At 36.5% G+C, this 17,377-nt stretch overlaps 1 protein-coding gene across 1 annotated transcript in view; it reads right to left on the bottom strand.

The window, feature by feature from the left end:
- Positions 1–17,211, bottom strand: part of RNMT (RNA guanine-7 methyltransferase) — a 28,734-nt gene extending 11,523 nt beyond the window's left edge. Inside the window, exons 1-8 of the mRNA XM_070420713.1 lie at positions 17,154–17,211; positions 14,262–14,707; positions 12,363–12,498; positions 9,875–10,000; positions 7,771–7,883; positions 6,632–6,813; positions 5,733–5,897; positions 2,302–2,419 (exon numbers count right to left, since the gene is read on the bottom strand). Coding sequence (XP_070276814.1) covers positions 2,302–2,419; positions 5,733–5,897; positions 6,632–6,813; positions 7,771–7,883; positions 9,875–10,000; positions 12,363–12,498; positions 14,262–14,669 — 1,248 coding nt within the window. The 5' untranslated portion in view covers positions 14,670–14,707; positions 17,154–17,211. The remainder of the gene's footprint in view (positions 1–2,301; positions 2,420–5,732; positions 5,898–6,631; positions 6,814–7,770; positions 7,884–9,874; positions 10,001–12,362; positions 12,499–14,261; positions 14,708–17,153) is intronic.
- Positions 17,212–17,377: the final 166 nt, after the last annotated feature.

Raw genomic sequence — 17,377 nt, 5'->3', positions numbered from 1 at the left:
ATGTGACACGGCACCACAGTTAAGTTAGGGTTTTTCAAAATGCTGACACGCTGAGCTCAAAAGGTTTGCCATCACTGCTTATAACTATAGTTCCTTGGCTTATGTCTTTTCATTCTTTCTTCCATCTGCTACACTGCTCCAGGAGAGCAGAGTAAAGTTGTACTGGTTCTACTGCTGAAACTCTGAAGGCTGATGCCTTTAGGAAAAGACCTTTTACAGCAAACATCAGAAAACAGATCCATTTAAAATCTGACCTGGACCAAAGCAATAGCTTCCTGACTGCTCTTTCTGCCTCTGGTTTTAACATCCCTCAAACCATGCTACCCCAGTCATATTCTCATTCTTGTTTGGTCATGTCCTCTCACTCAGTCCTTTACAGGCCTACAAAAGTGATTTGGTGAAGAAGTAGAAAAATAACAAAGGACTTTTTCAAACTACACACTATTATTGCTCATGTATGTCCCCAGATAGCCACAGTAATAGGTCATATCCGCAAAGGAAGAAGACTGGAGACCTACTGTGCTAAGAAATACTGAGTTACCAGTACTTCCTCAAACATTCTCTGCTCTCTCATGCTTCTTTGCCTTAACTCTTACAGTTTACTTTTCTTCCCAAAAGGCCCTCTTATATACTCACTACACTTTATTTCTTCATTACTGCAATTCTCACATTGTACTGAATTATTTGCTTGTATGTTTATCTCCTTAATACACCATAAGGTCCTCAAAGAAAGGGGACCATTATCCCATACCTCAGTGTCCAGATGTATTTTTGAATAAAATCCATTACACAAATCAATTTATTACCCACATGGGAAGAGAAAGTATAAATAACTGATCACTGTATATGCAAAGAACCATCAAGTAAGGATGATAGCAGGGGTGGGGAACCTTTTTTCTCCCAAGGGATTTAGATATTTATTTCATCATTCATGGGCCATACAAAATTATCAACTTAAAAATTAGCTTGCTATATTTGGTCAAACATTTAATTAACTCACCCCTAATGACTTGGCAGGGCCAGCCCAAATTATTTCACAGGCCTTATATGGCCTGCATTCCCCGCCCCTGTACTAAAGGCATGTATGTGTGTAGTGATTTATGCATACAACGTTCTGTAATTTTCTTCTTTTCCTCAAAACTAACAAAACTAAGCCTCTCCTCCTAATATAAAGTAAATACAAACATGCCTAATTCCAAAACAAGAAATATGACCAACAAAGAATATGACATGTTAGTGATTTATAGTTTTAAAAGACAATTTAGGATTTAAAAGTGACACTCCAATTCAAAATGAGGGGGGAGGGGAAGGAATGCAACTACAATAGGAAACTTTTCTTGGAATACAACTATAAAAACTGAAGAAAATCTGAATGTTAATAGCCATGTGACCCCAAACAAGCTACTTACCATCTCTGAGCCTCAGGCTGCCCATTTAAAAATAGAAAAAGTGGCTGCTTTGCCTACTTCATGCGATAATTGAGGATAAGTAAGAGTAAACTTAAAATATTTTTAAAATATTCTAAATTGGATGAACCCTCTAAAGAGGTTTAATGACTGATTAATATGACCACTGATCAATAACAAAAATGCTCCCTGACTATGATCAATCCAATTAAACAGTGATAAAGCACATAAGGAAACCTAATTAATTAATGGCTTTACAATGGGTTTAAAGCTTATATAGACTACCTTCACTACTGCATTAGGGGGAGCAGAGAAGAGTCCAGAGGTTAAAGCAGGTCTCGGGACCAATATAGGCTAAAGATTGAAATCTTGCTAGACAGCCACAAGGAACAAATTATACATGGTATGAACTTATCTTGGATCCTGGCCAGGAAGGTTTTAAATTACTGATTAACAAAAGGGCATTAGTGTAAAGAAGTGGTTCTCACCTGGGGGTGATTTTGAACCCCAGGGGATATTAGGCAATGACTCAAGACATTTTTGGCTGTCACAACTGGGCGGGGGTGCTACTGATATCTAGGGATACTGTTGAACACCCTACAGTGCACAGAATAGCCCCTATACCAAGCAATTATCCAGCCAAAATTCCAATAGTCTTGAAGTTGAAAAATCTTACTTTAAAGAATTACTATCTAGAAAATAAAATTTGATGACAGCATCACTCATTCATTTACTGAGCACCTAACCTGGAAAGTTTATGTGCCAAGCTCTGTCCTAGGTGCTGAAGAGTCTAGAGTAGTTACTGGTATAAATAATCTCTGTAACATATCAATATTCAGTGTCTATATGGCCTTGAAAGAATCTCAGAAGCAGCCATTGTTTTCAAAATACTTACCTCCAGGGCCTGCATTCGTTTTAACAGCATTTTATTTTCACTGTTCTTAATCTTTTCTTCATAGAATTCCAGAAATGTTTTTTTGTAGACGAGTTTCATATTATACTTCTTCACCATTCTGTCCAAAAAAATATTACATAATGAAAAGGCTTCTAAAATATTTGTAATTTCTCAACAACTTACTTTCACACAATAGTGACATCTTCTGGACGTAACTAAAAAAAACTACCATGTCTCCTTCATATATTCACAATAAAATGATGCAAAATAAATGATGAGCAATATACCACTAACCATGTCTATAAAAAAATATGTCTTCCAAATCTCAATGGGTCATAGGGAGCTCTCTATTAAAACAACAAATGGGTCAGGAACCAAAATGAAAGACTGTGAGATGGGAATAAAGAGCTAAAAGGAATACTTCTCTATAAAATCTATTTTATTTACTTTCATTTCTATAGAATCCTCACAACAGTATTGAAAATAGCTGCCAACCTCCTTAAAATATTCTTCCTCTTGGGTTCTATGGCAAGTTGTAGACGCTATTAATTTTTATCCCACATCTTGGGTTGCTTCTTTAGTTTGTTTCACAGGTTTCTTTTACCCAAGTTTAGTTGTTGAAGAGTTTGGCCAAGAGCCTTTACTCATTTTCACTCCCCTGATTTTACCCAGCATGCCAACAGCTATCAGTGCTCAGCTCTCTCTTCTGTCCCACGCATTTATTCCACTGCTTACTAGAAATTTCCACCAGGATCTGGCATAGGCATTCTCTAACGTCTCATGTCCAAGGCTGACTCCCACTAGATTCTCTGCCAACCTTTGCCATTCCAGTAAATTTAATGATTCATGCCAGAAATTCTAGGAGTTCTCCATACCATCACCCTCTCCCCATTGCCCACTGTATTCAACATGCCACTACATCCTCTCATCCTATATAATAGAAGCCTAACATGCTAAATGTCCATTCAACCAATCAAAGCATAACATGCTAATGATGTGCTAAGGCCACTCAACCATTCACTGTGACGTGCACTGACCACCAGGGGGCAGACACTCCGACTGGTAGGTTAGCTTGCTGCTGGGGTCCAGCCAATCAGGATGGAGTGAGATGGGTGGGACATGCCCTGGAGCCATCCCGTGGTCTCTCCTAGCTGGCCAACCTCCCAAATCTCTCCCCAGCCCTGACTGTGCACCAGTAGGATTCCTCGGCCTGGCCTGTGCCCTCTTGCAATCTGGGACCCCTCGGGGGATGTCGGAGAGCTGGTTTCTGCCTGATCCCGCAGGGCAGGTTGAGCGACCCCATTGGTGCACGAATTCGTGCACTGGGCCTCTAGTTAAACTATAAAATGTACTTCAATGGCTTTCCTTCAGCTTCTTGAACTAGCCAAGCTCTTCCTCACTTCAGGTCTTTCATACATATTGTCCCTTGTGCCTGGAAAATTCTTAGCTCCAGTCTTTAACTGGCCAACTCATCCTTTAGATCTTGATGTAAACATCACTTCTTCACAGATGGCTTCCTTAAATCCTCAATTACATTAGTTCTCTCAGTTATATCTGTGTGTCTGTGTGCCACCCCTGCATTCCTACAGCCTCCTTTGCTGCATTTGCCAACGTTTATAACTATGTATCTGTAGACATCATGAGAAAGCCTACGGATGATTCCAGGCAGCAAGTAAAGGAGAAAAGGAAAAAACAGAAGAAACAGCTGGAAAAACCCTGAGGACTTATGAGGTGAGGGGACAGGATGAAGGGAAATATATGCAGGCCACTGAGATTTGTATGTAAAAGGCATATGTAAGGCAGGATTTCCTGTATTAAATTAGCCCTTCTTGGAAAGACAACGTGAGTAAAGATAAAAATCTTTTATATTCCAGACAGTTCCTTTCTGTTATAAATCTCCCAAGTAAGCTTTTAGAAATAAAACCAAGCTTTATACATAGCCCAGCCAGTGTGGCTCAGTGATTGTCGACCCATGCACCTAGAGGTCACCAGTTCAATTCTCGGTCAGGGCACATGCCTGGATTGAGGACTTGTTCCCTGGTACGTGGTGTGCCAGAGGAGGCTGATCAATGTTTCTCATCAGTGTTTCTCTCTCCCTCTCCCTTTCTCCTCTAAAACCAATAAAGGCATATTTCAAACAATCAAAAAAAAACAAAAACCCCAAGCTTCACACCTCAGAAATATCAATTACAATGAACTGAAATTCAATTTGTACAGGTTTGCCATATGAAAGCTAATTATATTTTTTTCAGTTTCTTAATGAAATGGCAAAAGGGCATCTCAAAAATCCCTGTACATTGTTGGAAATCTGTCTCACAAAATGAATACCAATTTCAATAATTTTTAAAAATTTAGATATTAAAGTGATGACTTGTGACTTTTACATCTATTATCATCAGGCAAATTAAGTAGAAAAGATTGTTAGTGGTTGCTTAGCACTAAAAAATAGTTAACTAAAATCACCATCTTTGTTAATTAAAACATCAAGCTAACATATTAAACATGTGAAATAACACATTAAAAATGTGTTTAATTCCTTATATTATGAAGCTAAACAGTACCATTTCCCAAAAGTTAACTAGTTTCAAGAACAAATATGTGATTTAAGTTTTTTAATTTTACAGTTTATATTTATAAGTTGTGCATAGTATTTTTCTCATGTTGTCACAGTCCACCTCCATGTATTGTAGAACTCCTGAAAATCTTATACCCGTTATTTTACTGTCTGACTGAGATAAAATTCAAATAGTCACCAACTAAAAGTAAGCAGATAATAAAGCTCTTTTGTTCCCTCAGTTAAAAAAAGACTTTTGTTTTTAAAAAGTAGGAAATAAAATTCAGTCAACTGGCTTACATATAAGTTGACTCTTCCCCGCTCCCTATCAAGGAAAAGCCTAAGACCAACGTATCTCATAAGGCCTTGAAGCCTTACCTAATGAAGTCTGGTACCCCAACTTTCCCCGTGTCTATAAGGTCCCCAGGACTCCTAGAAATTCAGGTGCGTGAGAGAATGCATTCCTGAATCAGGATTTTATTATCAACATTGCCTATGAGACATAGGAGATTTCAGAGCTACAGTGAAATATAAAACAACGTTTAATACCCATCCCTGTAAAAAGGATCCATTTGATACTGCCAAGTTACTAGTTATTTTTTAAAAAATCTTTTGCTATTTGTAATGTCAAGTATTTTTGCCATAAGTTGAAGGTAATAGACTCCCTTTCTTACCTACAAGATAGGAATAAAAGAAAGCTAAGTAAGGCTGTAAGAGACCTATGGCATCAACCCTGGATTTGAGGGGTTTTTTGAAAACAAGGCTGTATTTTTTCTTTGGGAACCTAGAGGAATGTCTAGAAATACAGATTTCCCCTTTGCCCCTTTTCCTCCCTGAAGGCAAAAAGAGAATAGCAACAGATAAAAGACATTCTTACTCATTTAGTAATGGAAAATAGACCAAGAATTCAGGGACATCCACAACACCTTCCAAGCTGAAGTCATACTTGCAGCCAAATAAAGGATAATCTCCTTTCTTCTGAAATTTCACAGTATATATTTCATTTCCAAATGATTCTGTTTCTGAAGCTTCAAGGCGTCTTCTATATTTTCCCCAAACAAAAATAAAAAAGATTAAAATTGTTATCAGTTCAGATTTATTCTGATCAGATTATACACATGAAAAAAACACACCACGATGCAATTTAAAAAAGACAATCGATTAGCTTTTTTTGGTTAATCCTCACCTGGGGATATTTTTTTCTATTGATTTATTACAGAGAATGGGAAGGAGGGAGAGAGAGAAACACTGACATAAGAGAGACACACTGATTGGTTGCCTCCCGCACCCAACTTGACCATGGCCAGGGAACCCAGTATGCGCCCTTGACCCTTCCACCTGCAGGCCAACACTGAACCACACCGGCCAGGGCTGATTAGCTTTTTAACCCAATTTCAGTTACTTCAAAGAAGTAATGTGCTAGAAGTTCACTAACAATCACACTAATAATAAAATTAGGGTAGAGGGTAAGGTTCATTACCACAAAGGTTAATTCTCTGTGCCTTGGAATCTGATGTGCAGCTTGTCTAGCACTATAACCTTTGTTTGGCTCGATATAACATCAACCTCCAACTTATACATTAAGATGCTTTAGAAGTTCATTTGTAAATCTGTCTTTTGAACTTAAATCTTGAACTCAAATAAACTATCAAAATGTTTATCAATTTTTAGATCAACATGGCATGTTTTATCAAAGCTCTCTGGTAAACATTGCTACTTTACAATAAGCTTAATACTGAGTCTACTGCAAACCACAAAATATGTGAAAGTACTTACATCAGTTCGAAGCTATTGGGAGTGGTACCAATAAAATAGCCGCCAGGGCTAAGTCTCTCACAAGCATTTCTAAGCATCATGTCAGCCTGATCATAGGACTCAAATGAGTAATGACAGACAAACTGACAACTGCAGATGTCAAAACGCATTTCTGGGTCACGGAATTTGTCAATCAAAAGTTCCTAAAGCAAATAAAAATGGGTAAATATGTTAAAGTCCAACATAAAATTTATTTTAGCAAATTAATTTCTATAATCAGGTTCCTTAAAATAAAAGTAGGCATGCCCTCCAACTGAGCTATCCTTTCTTTCATGTATAATGAGGATCATAATGAAATCATATTTTCATTCTTGTTCAGTAGAAATTTGATTCCCATTTTCATAGCAATTTTTAAATAAAAAGTAGGGATTCTCAAATCATGTTAAAATGTATCAATCAAATATGACATGTAAAGGAGTTGATCCTTTTATTTGGCTTTATTGAAAATAACACTGAACAATAACTTGGATTAAAAAATTCCCTGAAAAAAAAATTTCCCCGAGGCTGGCCTTACAGACATTAAAAAAAATACACTAATGTTTTTAAAGGTTTCCAATATTGTAGCAGTATACTACCACTTTTCCTCTCACTTTCAAAACTGCTAACAACACATGTAGGATGATTAAAGATATCTCTAATAGTTTAATGAGCTAACAAGACAAAGAACAAAGTTCAAGGTGAGACTTTCACCATTCAAGTGTCTCTGTAGTTGTTAAATTTCATAGCTGTTAAGCAATTCAGAAACAAATAGGTGAAAAAAAAAAACAAAACCAGATTATAATATATTGGGAAACTACCCTCATAAATTACAAAGTGAACAAAACAATTCAGTTCTATTTCAAAACACTGGAAAATAAATCTTGCCCAAATGAGAAAGCAACAAGTGATTTCAAAAGTTCAAATTATTAAAACCAAAAAATTCTCAGTGGATCATTAAAAAAATTGATCATGACAGAATTTCTAGTTGAAATGGAAAATGTGTAATAAGGTTTTTTAATGTTGCAAAATACACTTTTTAAAAAAAGGTAATTTTTAACACAAATCATTTACCCAAATTAAATATATAAAAAATAAATTGACAAAAATTAAAAAACCTGTACCTTTGAACAATCAGCAGTTATAAATTCTGCATTGAAAATATATTCATTATCCCGACGATTTTTCATGTCCTCATACCGCTGCTGACACTGTTTGACAGAGACATCAGCAATATCTGGAAGGGGAAGGAGTGTTAGTAACTGTCAACGAAGACGCACAGAGATAAACTGTAAAGTTAACATAGCACAAATCCATACATTAACCCCAACGGATAAACTTCCGCATGAAATCTAGCCATAGTACAAGCAAAAAAATTTATATTTCCTTCAAAACAAAAGAGAAGTCTGTTCCTATTATTTTTCAAAAGACATTTAAAAAATTCTATAATCATTTTTAAATGCTTATTCAAAGTTAAAAGCAGAAACTTTAGATTCCAATTTGAATTATAAAACCTAACACTGTATGCCCAGTTTTGGAAATACTCATTTTGTATTTTCTTAATAAAATGTTATTTGCCCCTTTCTCTGTGTTGAGATTTGCACTGATGGAGCCAAAGCAACAGTGGATAAAATGGTGGCACCTTATCATGAATACAAGGTAGTGGCACTAAATGGTATTGCTAATACTTATATTCTTCAGCACTATAAAACTAGCATGGGGGGAAAAGCCAGTTTCATTTGAGAATATCCTTGGTAAAGCAGTAAAAATAAATTTTATTAAATCTTGGCTCTTGAATACATCTTTTTAATATTCTATGTAATGAAATGGAAAATAAAAAAAAATTCTACTATATAACAAAAGTTTAAACAGGACTGATGTGACTGTTGTGAGCTGACTGGCCAATTTTTTCATAGAAAATTATTTTCACTTAAAAGAACTACTGACAAAGTGGTTATTCAGACATGGTAATATAGCAGTCATTATCTTGAAAATAAAGTGAGCCTATCACTTCAAGAAAAACAATGAGCATACTTTTTACCAATGATAAAATTTGAGCTTTCAAGTGAAAATTACAATTCAGAAAAACTGACATCTACCACCATGGGCTGAGCATCTTGCCATTACTTCTCTGATTGTGGTGATACTAAACAAATGCAATTCTTGATGTCAACATAGAGATCTGCATAACTTTAGTGAACATTATTTTCCAAATATTACAAAATCTCATGGGGCAAAACCATTCAAAGTGCAAGATAAATCACTGGAATTAAATGTAACAGACTATGAAAAGTTCATTATTATGGTTTCAGATTCCACACTGTGGATCTTTAAGGAACTTGTCAAGTTTTGATACAATATCAAAGATGAATATCCTATCTGAAAAGACTATTAAAATACTCCTGCATTTTTCAGCTACTTATCAAATAAAACACAAATCACAACATACTGAATGCAGAAACAGGTGTGAGAATCCAGTTGTCTATTATTCCAGGCTCTAAAGGAATTTGCAAAAATATTTTTAAAATGCCAATCTTCTTACTAAATTTTATTTTTTTAGTAGTTTAAAAAGATTTTTAAAATTCTGTTTTAATTACTATAATTAATTGATATAGCCACACACACAAAAGCTTTCTGGGGTTCATAAGCATTTTTAAGTGTACAGTGGTCTTAAAAACAAAAAATCCGAGAAGTGCCCATTTAGGCAATACTCCATAGGTAGTGCTGTGCACTTCCTATTACTCATCACATTGGGAAGAACATGATGCCTGCTTGTTCTACTTTAGTGTTAAGATTGACCAGTGGGTCCAGGTACTTGAATCATTCAGTTAAGTTCCTTTCAACTTTACCCAATAGTTTTATCATCTGTTTATGATTGTAGCTTAGATCTATTATTTCATCAAGGTAGAAAAATTATGACTTTCATCATTCCTCCTGATTTTTCAATAAATTGACATTTTCCTTTCTGACCATTTGGTTACCTTGAAATACGGTTCATATAGGGTAGGGAAGATAAATACTCATTCTTAATTTACAAATTTCAGAATAAGTTTTGCAGTAACTTCTAAGGGTGAACATTACGTCATTTTAAAAACACCCATCTCATGCATAACCCCCATATATCCTGAAATAAAATATTTTAGTGTCATTTTGATAATGAGATCCATCTTATTTTCCATTTTCCTGACTGAACACAAATTATTTTTTTCCACACCATTATTATCTTACCAGTACAAACTAGCTTGTTAATTCTTCCCTTTTTCCATTTGAGCAAATCTCCACCTTTACCACATCCCAGGTCCAAAACAGTAATGTCACGTGTTTTTTTCTGCCGCAACTTTTCTAAAAATTCCCCTAAAACAGAGAATTAAGTCATAATAGATGATCTCCATTTTACTAAAGCATAAATTGTCGCCCCTAATAAACTATTAACTTTTGTCTGACATGTAATATGAAATATTATATTTTCATTTATGTAATTCATAAGTTTTGGTAAACATTTTAAAATATGACAGTTAACAACTTGATCTTCTAGCATTGAAGATAAAAAGGCATGTATCTGGATTTTAGGAAGTTAAGACAGGTTTTGAAGATTACTTTCAGAATCTGATTCAACATTAAAAAGCAGACATTTTAAATTCTAATTAATACAAGAAGACCCAATAATTGTTCATAAGAGAAAACCTAATCATCCGTAATTTTTTATAGTTTTCTCTTTCCAATGCTAAGTATTTAGCTTATTGTATACCTAAATTAATCAAAATAATTATAGAATAAGAGTGCTTGATTGTCATTAAAAGATGTCAGGCTTACCACCCAAAAAAATGGAATCTTTCATCCCAATCTACAAAATCACATTAAAAGCCAACGAACACTATCAATAGTTCCCTATATATTAATAGCCAAATGCTTCAAACATTAGTTACAGATATCTAAATACCTAAGATGATTGAAGTATTCAGCAATTCTAAAACTTGATACACTACTGCATTCCAAATCTACTTTTTCTGTCTTTATCACTCTGAGTTTAACACTTTCTATTTAAGGTGTATCATTTTGATTGCTAGCATATTCTGTATAAATACTTCTGCCTTTCACTGTCCACAGGATCTTAAAGTAATTTCAATAGAAGTACAAGTGTTCCATATTTAACTTACTGCTGTGAATCTTAAGAAACAGCATAAAAATAATATTGAAAGAATGAAAAACAATTACAAAATCTCTTTATTTCCATACAGAAAGACTAATGAGAGAAATCAAGAGACACTTCAAAGATATCTTCATCACATTCATGAATAGTACTCACCTATTTACTAAGCTACAAACACCAACAAGAAAGAAAGTGAATGACAAAGAATGGGTGTTGTGAAGAGAAAGGAAAAAGCCAGAGGGAGCTTTGCATACATAGACCACAAGATTGCATTAGGACCAGAAAGGCAGGTGTAGATGGCAAAGCATCCACTGAGAGAGTTGCTGGAACAGCTGAAGAAGGAAAATACCATGAATATGCTGAGATAAATTTTTGCTAAGTCTGACCTAATTCTTTTAATGAATAAATACACAAATAAATTATACATCATTAAAAAATATTCAATGATAAGTTATCTGCATCATTGGATCTGCAGAAGAAAGCAAGAGAGAATAAATCAGGACTAAGGTCCAAAGATTACCTTAAAAGTATAAGCTACAAATGACATAATATTAACCTTAAAAATAAAGAGAAAAGAAAACTGACAATTACCCTCACTGATAACTGGCAGAGTCAAATAAATAATGTTTTTATAATAAAACATGATTAAAAATAAAAATATCAAAGTATGTGAAAAAATGAGCCTAGTTTCCACTCTTAACACTTCTCAGAATGTCTAATTTATCTTTAAAAGTTAGTAAATTATCATCAAACCTAGTAGAAAGTATCCATAATTAGCACCTTTTTCCAGTGTAATCAAGAAAGTATTTTCACTTTTTCTAAGACTGGCTTTAAAAAAACAAAGAAAAACCTTACTGTGAAAAACTTCAAAATATGCTGGCTTTTTAAAAACCTAACCTCGTGTAATAGTCCAGTTGATGTACTAGATATACAAAGCAATAAATATATCCTGAATCATACTTCCTCAACTGACTTCCATTTTAATTTCAAAGGTGGATTTCCACAGATTAAATACTGGATCCAAAAAGTTGAATGTGTTTGTAATCCTCAATATAAACTTTATTTTCTCCTCAAACACCATACAAGAAAAATAAGTTTAATGGACAATCAACAAACAGGAACTTTACCGACTCATTAAAGACCTAGAAACAAAAAAATCATGATACCGCCAATTTCCTTGATTTAACTGAATCTGAATGTTTAATCCAACAACATGTCATTGCTCCAAAACTATTACTAGAGTAAAATATAACAATTACTTAAAAGCATTAACTCTAATAATAAAAGAGGCATACTACCTTTTGAAAGCCTGGTTAACTTTTCAATTTAATATCCATTAAACACTTACTAATATCTTTATGTAGTCAACAAAAAGTAAACATAATCTTTTTATCTCAAAGGCCTATTTTTAGTTTTGGCTCCAGTTTTATAAAGTCCAGGTTTGATAATTAAGTGAATAGAAATTAAAGATATAGCAACTTGATATATGATTAACCATTCAGGGGGGGAAAATGAGACATAAGCTGAAATAAAACATTCTAAAGGATAAATAAAAAACAATCATACCAATGAGGATGCTTTTCATCCAATTATTAAAGTTCCTTAGGTAAAAAATTCGACTTTGGCTACGCTTCTCCAAGCCAACTTCCTGAAGTTCATTATAGTGGGCAGCCACTGTTGAGCTGTGTCCTTCTTCTAAGTTCTGAAAATAAGAGAATGGAACAACATTAAGGATTAGAACATGGCAAAAATAAACCTAAAAGAGCATCTGATAAATAAGGATAAAATACTAATGAAATTGGTAAATTTCATTAAACAATGGCATTAGCCACAGAAATCCCACTAATTATAATCAGATGTAAGCTTGTTTTCCCATTCCCTACTTTTAAAAAAATCTCTAGGTTTAAAATTTTCATCTTGATTTTTTGTCTATATAATTTTACTATCAATGTTTTAATAAAACAAGTACTCTTACAATGTTCTAATTTATTCAATTCAATAAATTCCAGTCAGTGGATGGGATTCCTCTAAGAAAATAAAATAGGAATGAGTAATATGTATTATTCTATATAATAAAAGGGTAATATGCAAATTGACCCTAAGGGGGAAGGGTCACGCACACTGATCACCAGGGAGCAGATGTTCAACGCAGGAGCTGCCCTCTGGTGGTAAGTGCACTTCCACAGGGGGAGTGCTGATCAGCCAGAAGCCGGCTCATGGCTGGCCAGTGCAGTGGCAGTGGTTGGAGCCTCTCCCGCCTCCGTGGCAGCACTAAGGATGTCTGACTAATGGCTTAGGCATGCTCCCCTAAGGGCTCCTGGGCTGCCAGAAGGATGTCTGACTGCCAGCTTAGGCCCGATCACCCGGGAAGTGGGCCTAAGTCAGGTGGACATCCCCTGAGGAGTTCTGGACTGCGTGAGGGTGCAGGCTGGGCTGAGGGACCCCACCCCCCAAGTGCACAGATTTTTGTGCACTGGGCTTCTAGTAAAATTATAAAATAGCTGTGACCATTACATGAGGTCATACACAGAAAGGGATTAGAACTCAATAAGTTATGTTCAGTGCCAGTGATTCTTACTATTATTTGCTATTAATCTATTTCAACATTTTCAATTTGTGCTCCCTACTTAAGGCCCTGAGCATTCGGCAAAATTCCCATGGCAGGTACAGGGCTTCAGGTGCCCATACTTCCTGTTCAACCAAAGATTTTTATTTGAGAAAAGGGTTCCACTGCTAGTAAAAGTTTGAAAACTAAGTTTATAATACAAGTTTCTCTGTTACAAGTATTCACACTCCACTAATGACAAACGCTTAACCTATCTAAGCACACTCCTCCTCATGGCTGATGGCAGAATTTACTCATTCACTGAAGCTCTTTTTCCCTCCAGATCCAGATTTGTCTCTGATTCCTTCACAATATGGTATTCCCAGATGAAAATGACTTGCTATTCCTTGCTCTATAGTATCCCTGCTAAACATCAGGCTCCTGTGTCCACTTAGCTAAAATTGTATGCAACTACTCAAACAAGAAGTTGAAACAATATAGTTAAAGGAGTTGCAGTAAGAAAGAAATGTAAAACTGGGTATAATTTTGAATTGTATCATTTCAAGTGATACTATTTCAGATACACAAAGAGATGAACACCTAATAAAAAATGAAACAAGGTAAATCATCTGGGCCTCATACTCTTGTCTTTTTTATATGCTAAGAAAAAGCAAACCATAAAACTAGCTTTCAAGTTTCTAGTCAAATAAGAGTTCTGGTACCATAAAAGTTATCTCATTAGCACAAGTTTCACCTAAATAAAAACAATTAAAATACAAGAGTTAAAAGCTTACGCTATCTTAATACAATAAAAAAAACATTCTGAAGTTAATATGAAAAAACCGGTATTATTTCACAGCTGCTCCACATTTCAATTTGACATATTCCATTATGAATAAAATAAAATACATTCAACATACTTTCTGCTTTTCATCCTCAAGTTCTCTTTTTCTCTTTTTTGGAGTGCCATCTACAGGAGAAGGTTCATCTTTTGGAAAATCATCAGTTTCCAGCCTTCTTTTCCTTAAAATGCCTTCATCATCACCAGAACCTTTTTCCTCTGGTACAATTTCAGCATCAAGTTTTCTTTTCTTGGATGGAGTGTCTTCTCCACAGCTGGAACTCTCTTTTACAAGATCATCTGCAAATTCCATTTTTCTTTTTTGGGGAGTATCTATCTGTGTAGGAGCCTTTTCAAAAAGCCGAGTCCCAGGAGCAGTTGTGCTTTCATTAGTGCTGAATGAAGACTCTGTTACCGAATTTACTGATGCTTTCTCTTCTTCAAGAGAGATCTTTTCACATTCCTCTGCTTTTGCAGAATTTTCCATTTTTGATTATTTAAATAGATGGTAAAACTTCATGAACACTGAAATGGCAAAAATTTGATGTTACTTACAATCACTTTAAAATAATTTTAACCAGAAGCTAACCATTCATTTAATTTCAGTGATCAACTAGGAGTTTCTTAAATCTCATGAAAACAATGTTAGTTAATATGTATTAATATCAATTTATGAATATACTAATGTGGGAGTACTAATTACAATCCCTAAACCCTTTTAGCAATCTTACCCATAAAAGTCACTATTGGCATTAAAACTGACAAATGAAGTGGGAGCATATAAGTTCCTTTTCTATTCTGACCCTTACTCTATAGCCTTGATTCCCAAATTGTATGCTGGACACTATAACAAACTCATACAGGCACAGCAGGATATTTTAAAATTTTAAGGGAAGCATAGGGATATCTGGTATCTGGAAGATATCACAGATACAGATTCAAGTAGAGCACAATTTCAGCTGAGCAGATTGCACTATATCCCTTTCAATGACATAACTTTGTGAAGCAGATATTTTTGTGGCACTGAAGAAAATCAATTAAATAGGAAATGAAGTTGGTGATGTCAAATCTTATTTCAAGTCTTGAGAAGTTTTACAGAATCCAACAGGTGCATAGATTCTATTAGTAAGGGCTCGTGGTTAACTAAAAATTAAACACAAATTTTTTTAAATGAAGTTGCTGGGACATAAATATTTAAATTATTTTTAATGTATATATTTTTATTGATTTCAGAGAGGAAGGGAGAGGGAGAGAGAGAAACATGAATGATGAGAGAGAATCACTGATCAGCTGCCTCCTGCATGTCCCCCACTGGGGATCGAGCCCACAAACCCGGCATGTGCCCTTGTTGGAATTGAATCTGGGACCCTTCAGTCCACAGGCCGATGCTCTATCCACTGAGCAAAACCAGCCAGGGCATACTTAAATTCTTTGGACTAAACTACTAATGAGGGGTACTGTTAGGTATTTCTTTTGGCCTGGAGACATTGAAAAACACACACACAAAACACACATCAGAGATACTGAGGGCAACAAGAACAAGAAAAGTCTGGGAACATGTAGTTGACTTCTGAAATCCCTTAAAAGTGAAGATAGTGGCTTTGGATAAGAAGTTTCAAGACTCAGCCAGCAACTTAATAACCATTAAGACTCTTTCAAATGTTCTTAGGCCTAATGGATCCGGAGGGAAATAAGTGAACTATTTATTGAACAGGAATTGTTATGGAGATACATTTATCGTCACTTAACAGATTTACTCAACTCTTACTACAGAAGAGCTCAAGGAAGCACTGTGCGAATTACTGTTCCAGATGCTTTCAGCTTGTATATACATACGTGACTCTATAAAATGTTAGGCTGTATTATTCAAAACAAATGGAAAAGGGAGACCAGAAATCCAAATCAGAGGGGGGGAGAGATCACCCAAAAGAGTAATTTTCAGAATGACTACTTAAAATGATTATCTCGTAAAACTGGCCTCCAAATGATCAAATCCCTATCATCCCCTCTCTGCAATGTATTTGCTAATAAAGAACAGAAATAGGTTTTAAATGGAAATAAACCAATGTGACTTATGACCTCTTTAGCTGTAACTAACGCCTGAAATTTATTTTGGGAATAGGTGTGAAGTTTATATGTGCAACTCTACTTCCACAGATGTGATGCCATTAAAACAATCAATGCGGTCAGAATAAATGACAATAAATTCCAAACGATGGCAGAAGCAGGTGAGAATTTTTGAAATCGACCGTCAAAGTCTAACAACGAAGAGACTCCAAAATGCAAGAGTGTTGCCCTTCCGAATCCTGGAGGACGGGGTTTACGGACGAATCCACTAACATGGAGTTGGAGAGGCAAGATAACGACCGGACATTCTGACCCGGCTTTCCCAGGCACTTTTACCGCAAGCCGCCTCCGCCTTTTCACTCCACAGAGAACCACCGAGCACAGGGCTGGGACCGCCGGGCTGACGCTCAACTGGGATAAGCTCTCCGTCCCGAACCGCCAGCCAGACCGGGTCAACTCGAGGGCCCAAGAAGTCGCGGCCAGGCGAGAAGGGAATTTTTCGGCCAAGTTCACCCTCTTCCGTCCCTGACGCGGCCTAGCTCTTAAGCCAAGCCTCCGGCTCAGGTTTCGGATTCGCCGCTCAAGGTACACACAGGCTGCTTCATATCTGACACTCCCACACTCTCCGCCCGACCCTGCAGAGCGGCCTAAGGCAGCTCCCCGGCCTTCTTGGGACCCGGACTCGCTAGGTCTGGAGGAGCAAGAACGCCCACCGGCTCCCACAAGTACTGCCCATTTGGCTCCGCACTGAGGGCACCATAAACCCCTCGCGAAGGGTACCGAAGGCACGAGGCTAAGACAAAGCGAGCTCCTATCGAGAGTCGCAGCGCCCCTTCCACCTTGATGGTGGCGGAAGACCCACAGACAAAGAAAAGAAGGGCCGCAGTCCCAGCCGCACACTCACCCATACAGCCACACACGGTTCTGTTTGCGGAAGCGGCGAGCCGCGCCACGCTTGTGTAGTGACGCCACTTCCGGGGAGGGCGCTGGTCACGTGACGTCGCTCTCGACCGAGAGTGGAGCGACGCGCGACCTTCGCGCCGAAACTACAAGTCCCATCGTGCTGCGCGCAGCGGCGTGCTCCGGGACGCGCCGGCGGGTCGAGCAGTCGCGAGCACGTTGCTAGTG

Source organism: Myotis yumanensis, unplaced genomic scaffold, assembly GCF_028538775.1.
Source record: "Myotis yumanensis isolate MYYU_CA2020_CCGP unplaced genomic scaffold, mMyoYum1.0.hap1 SCAF_7, whole genome shotgun sequence".
In the NCBI taxonomy this organism is placed as follows: domain Eukaryota; kingdom Metazoa; phylum Chordata; class Mammalia; order Chiroptera; family Vespertilionidae; genus Myotis; species Myotis yumanensis.
The sequence above is the reverse complement of the archived record's forward strand: the minus strand, read 5'-3'. Positions and strand labels throughout refer to the sequence as shown.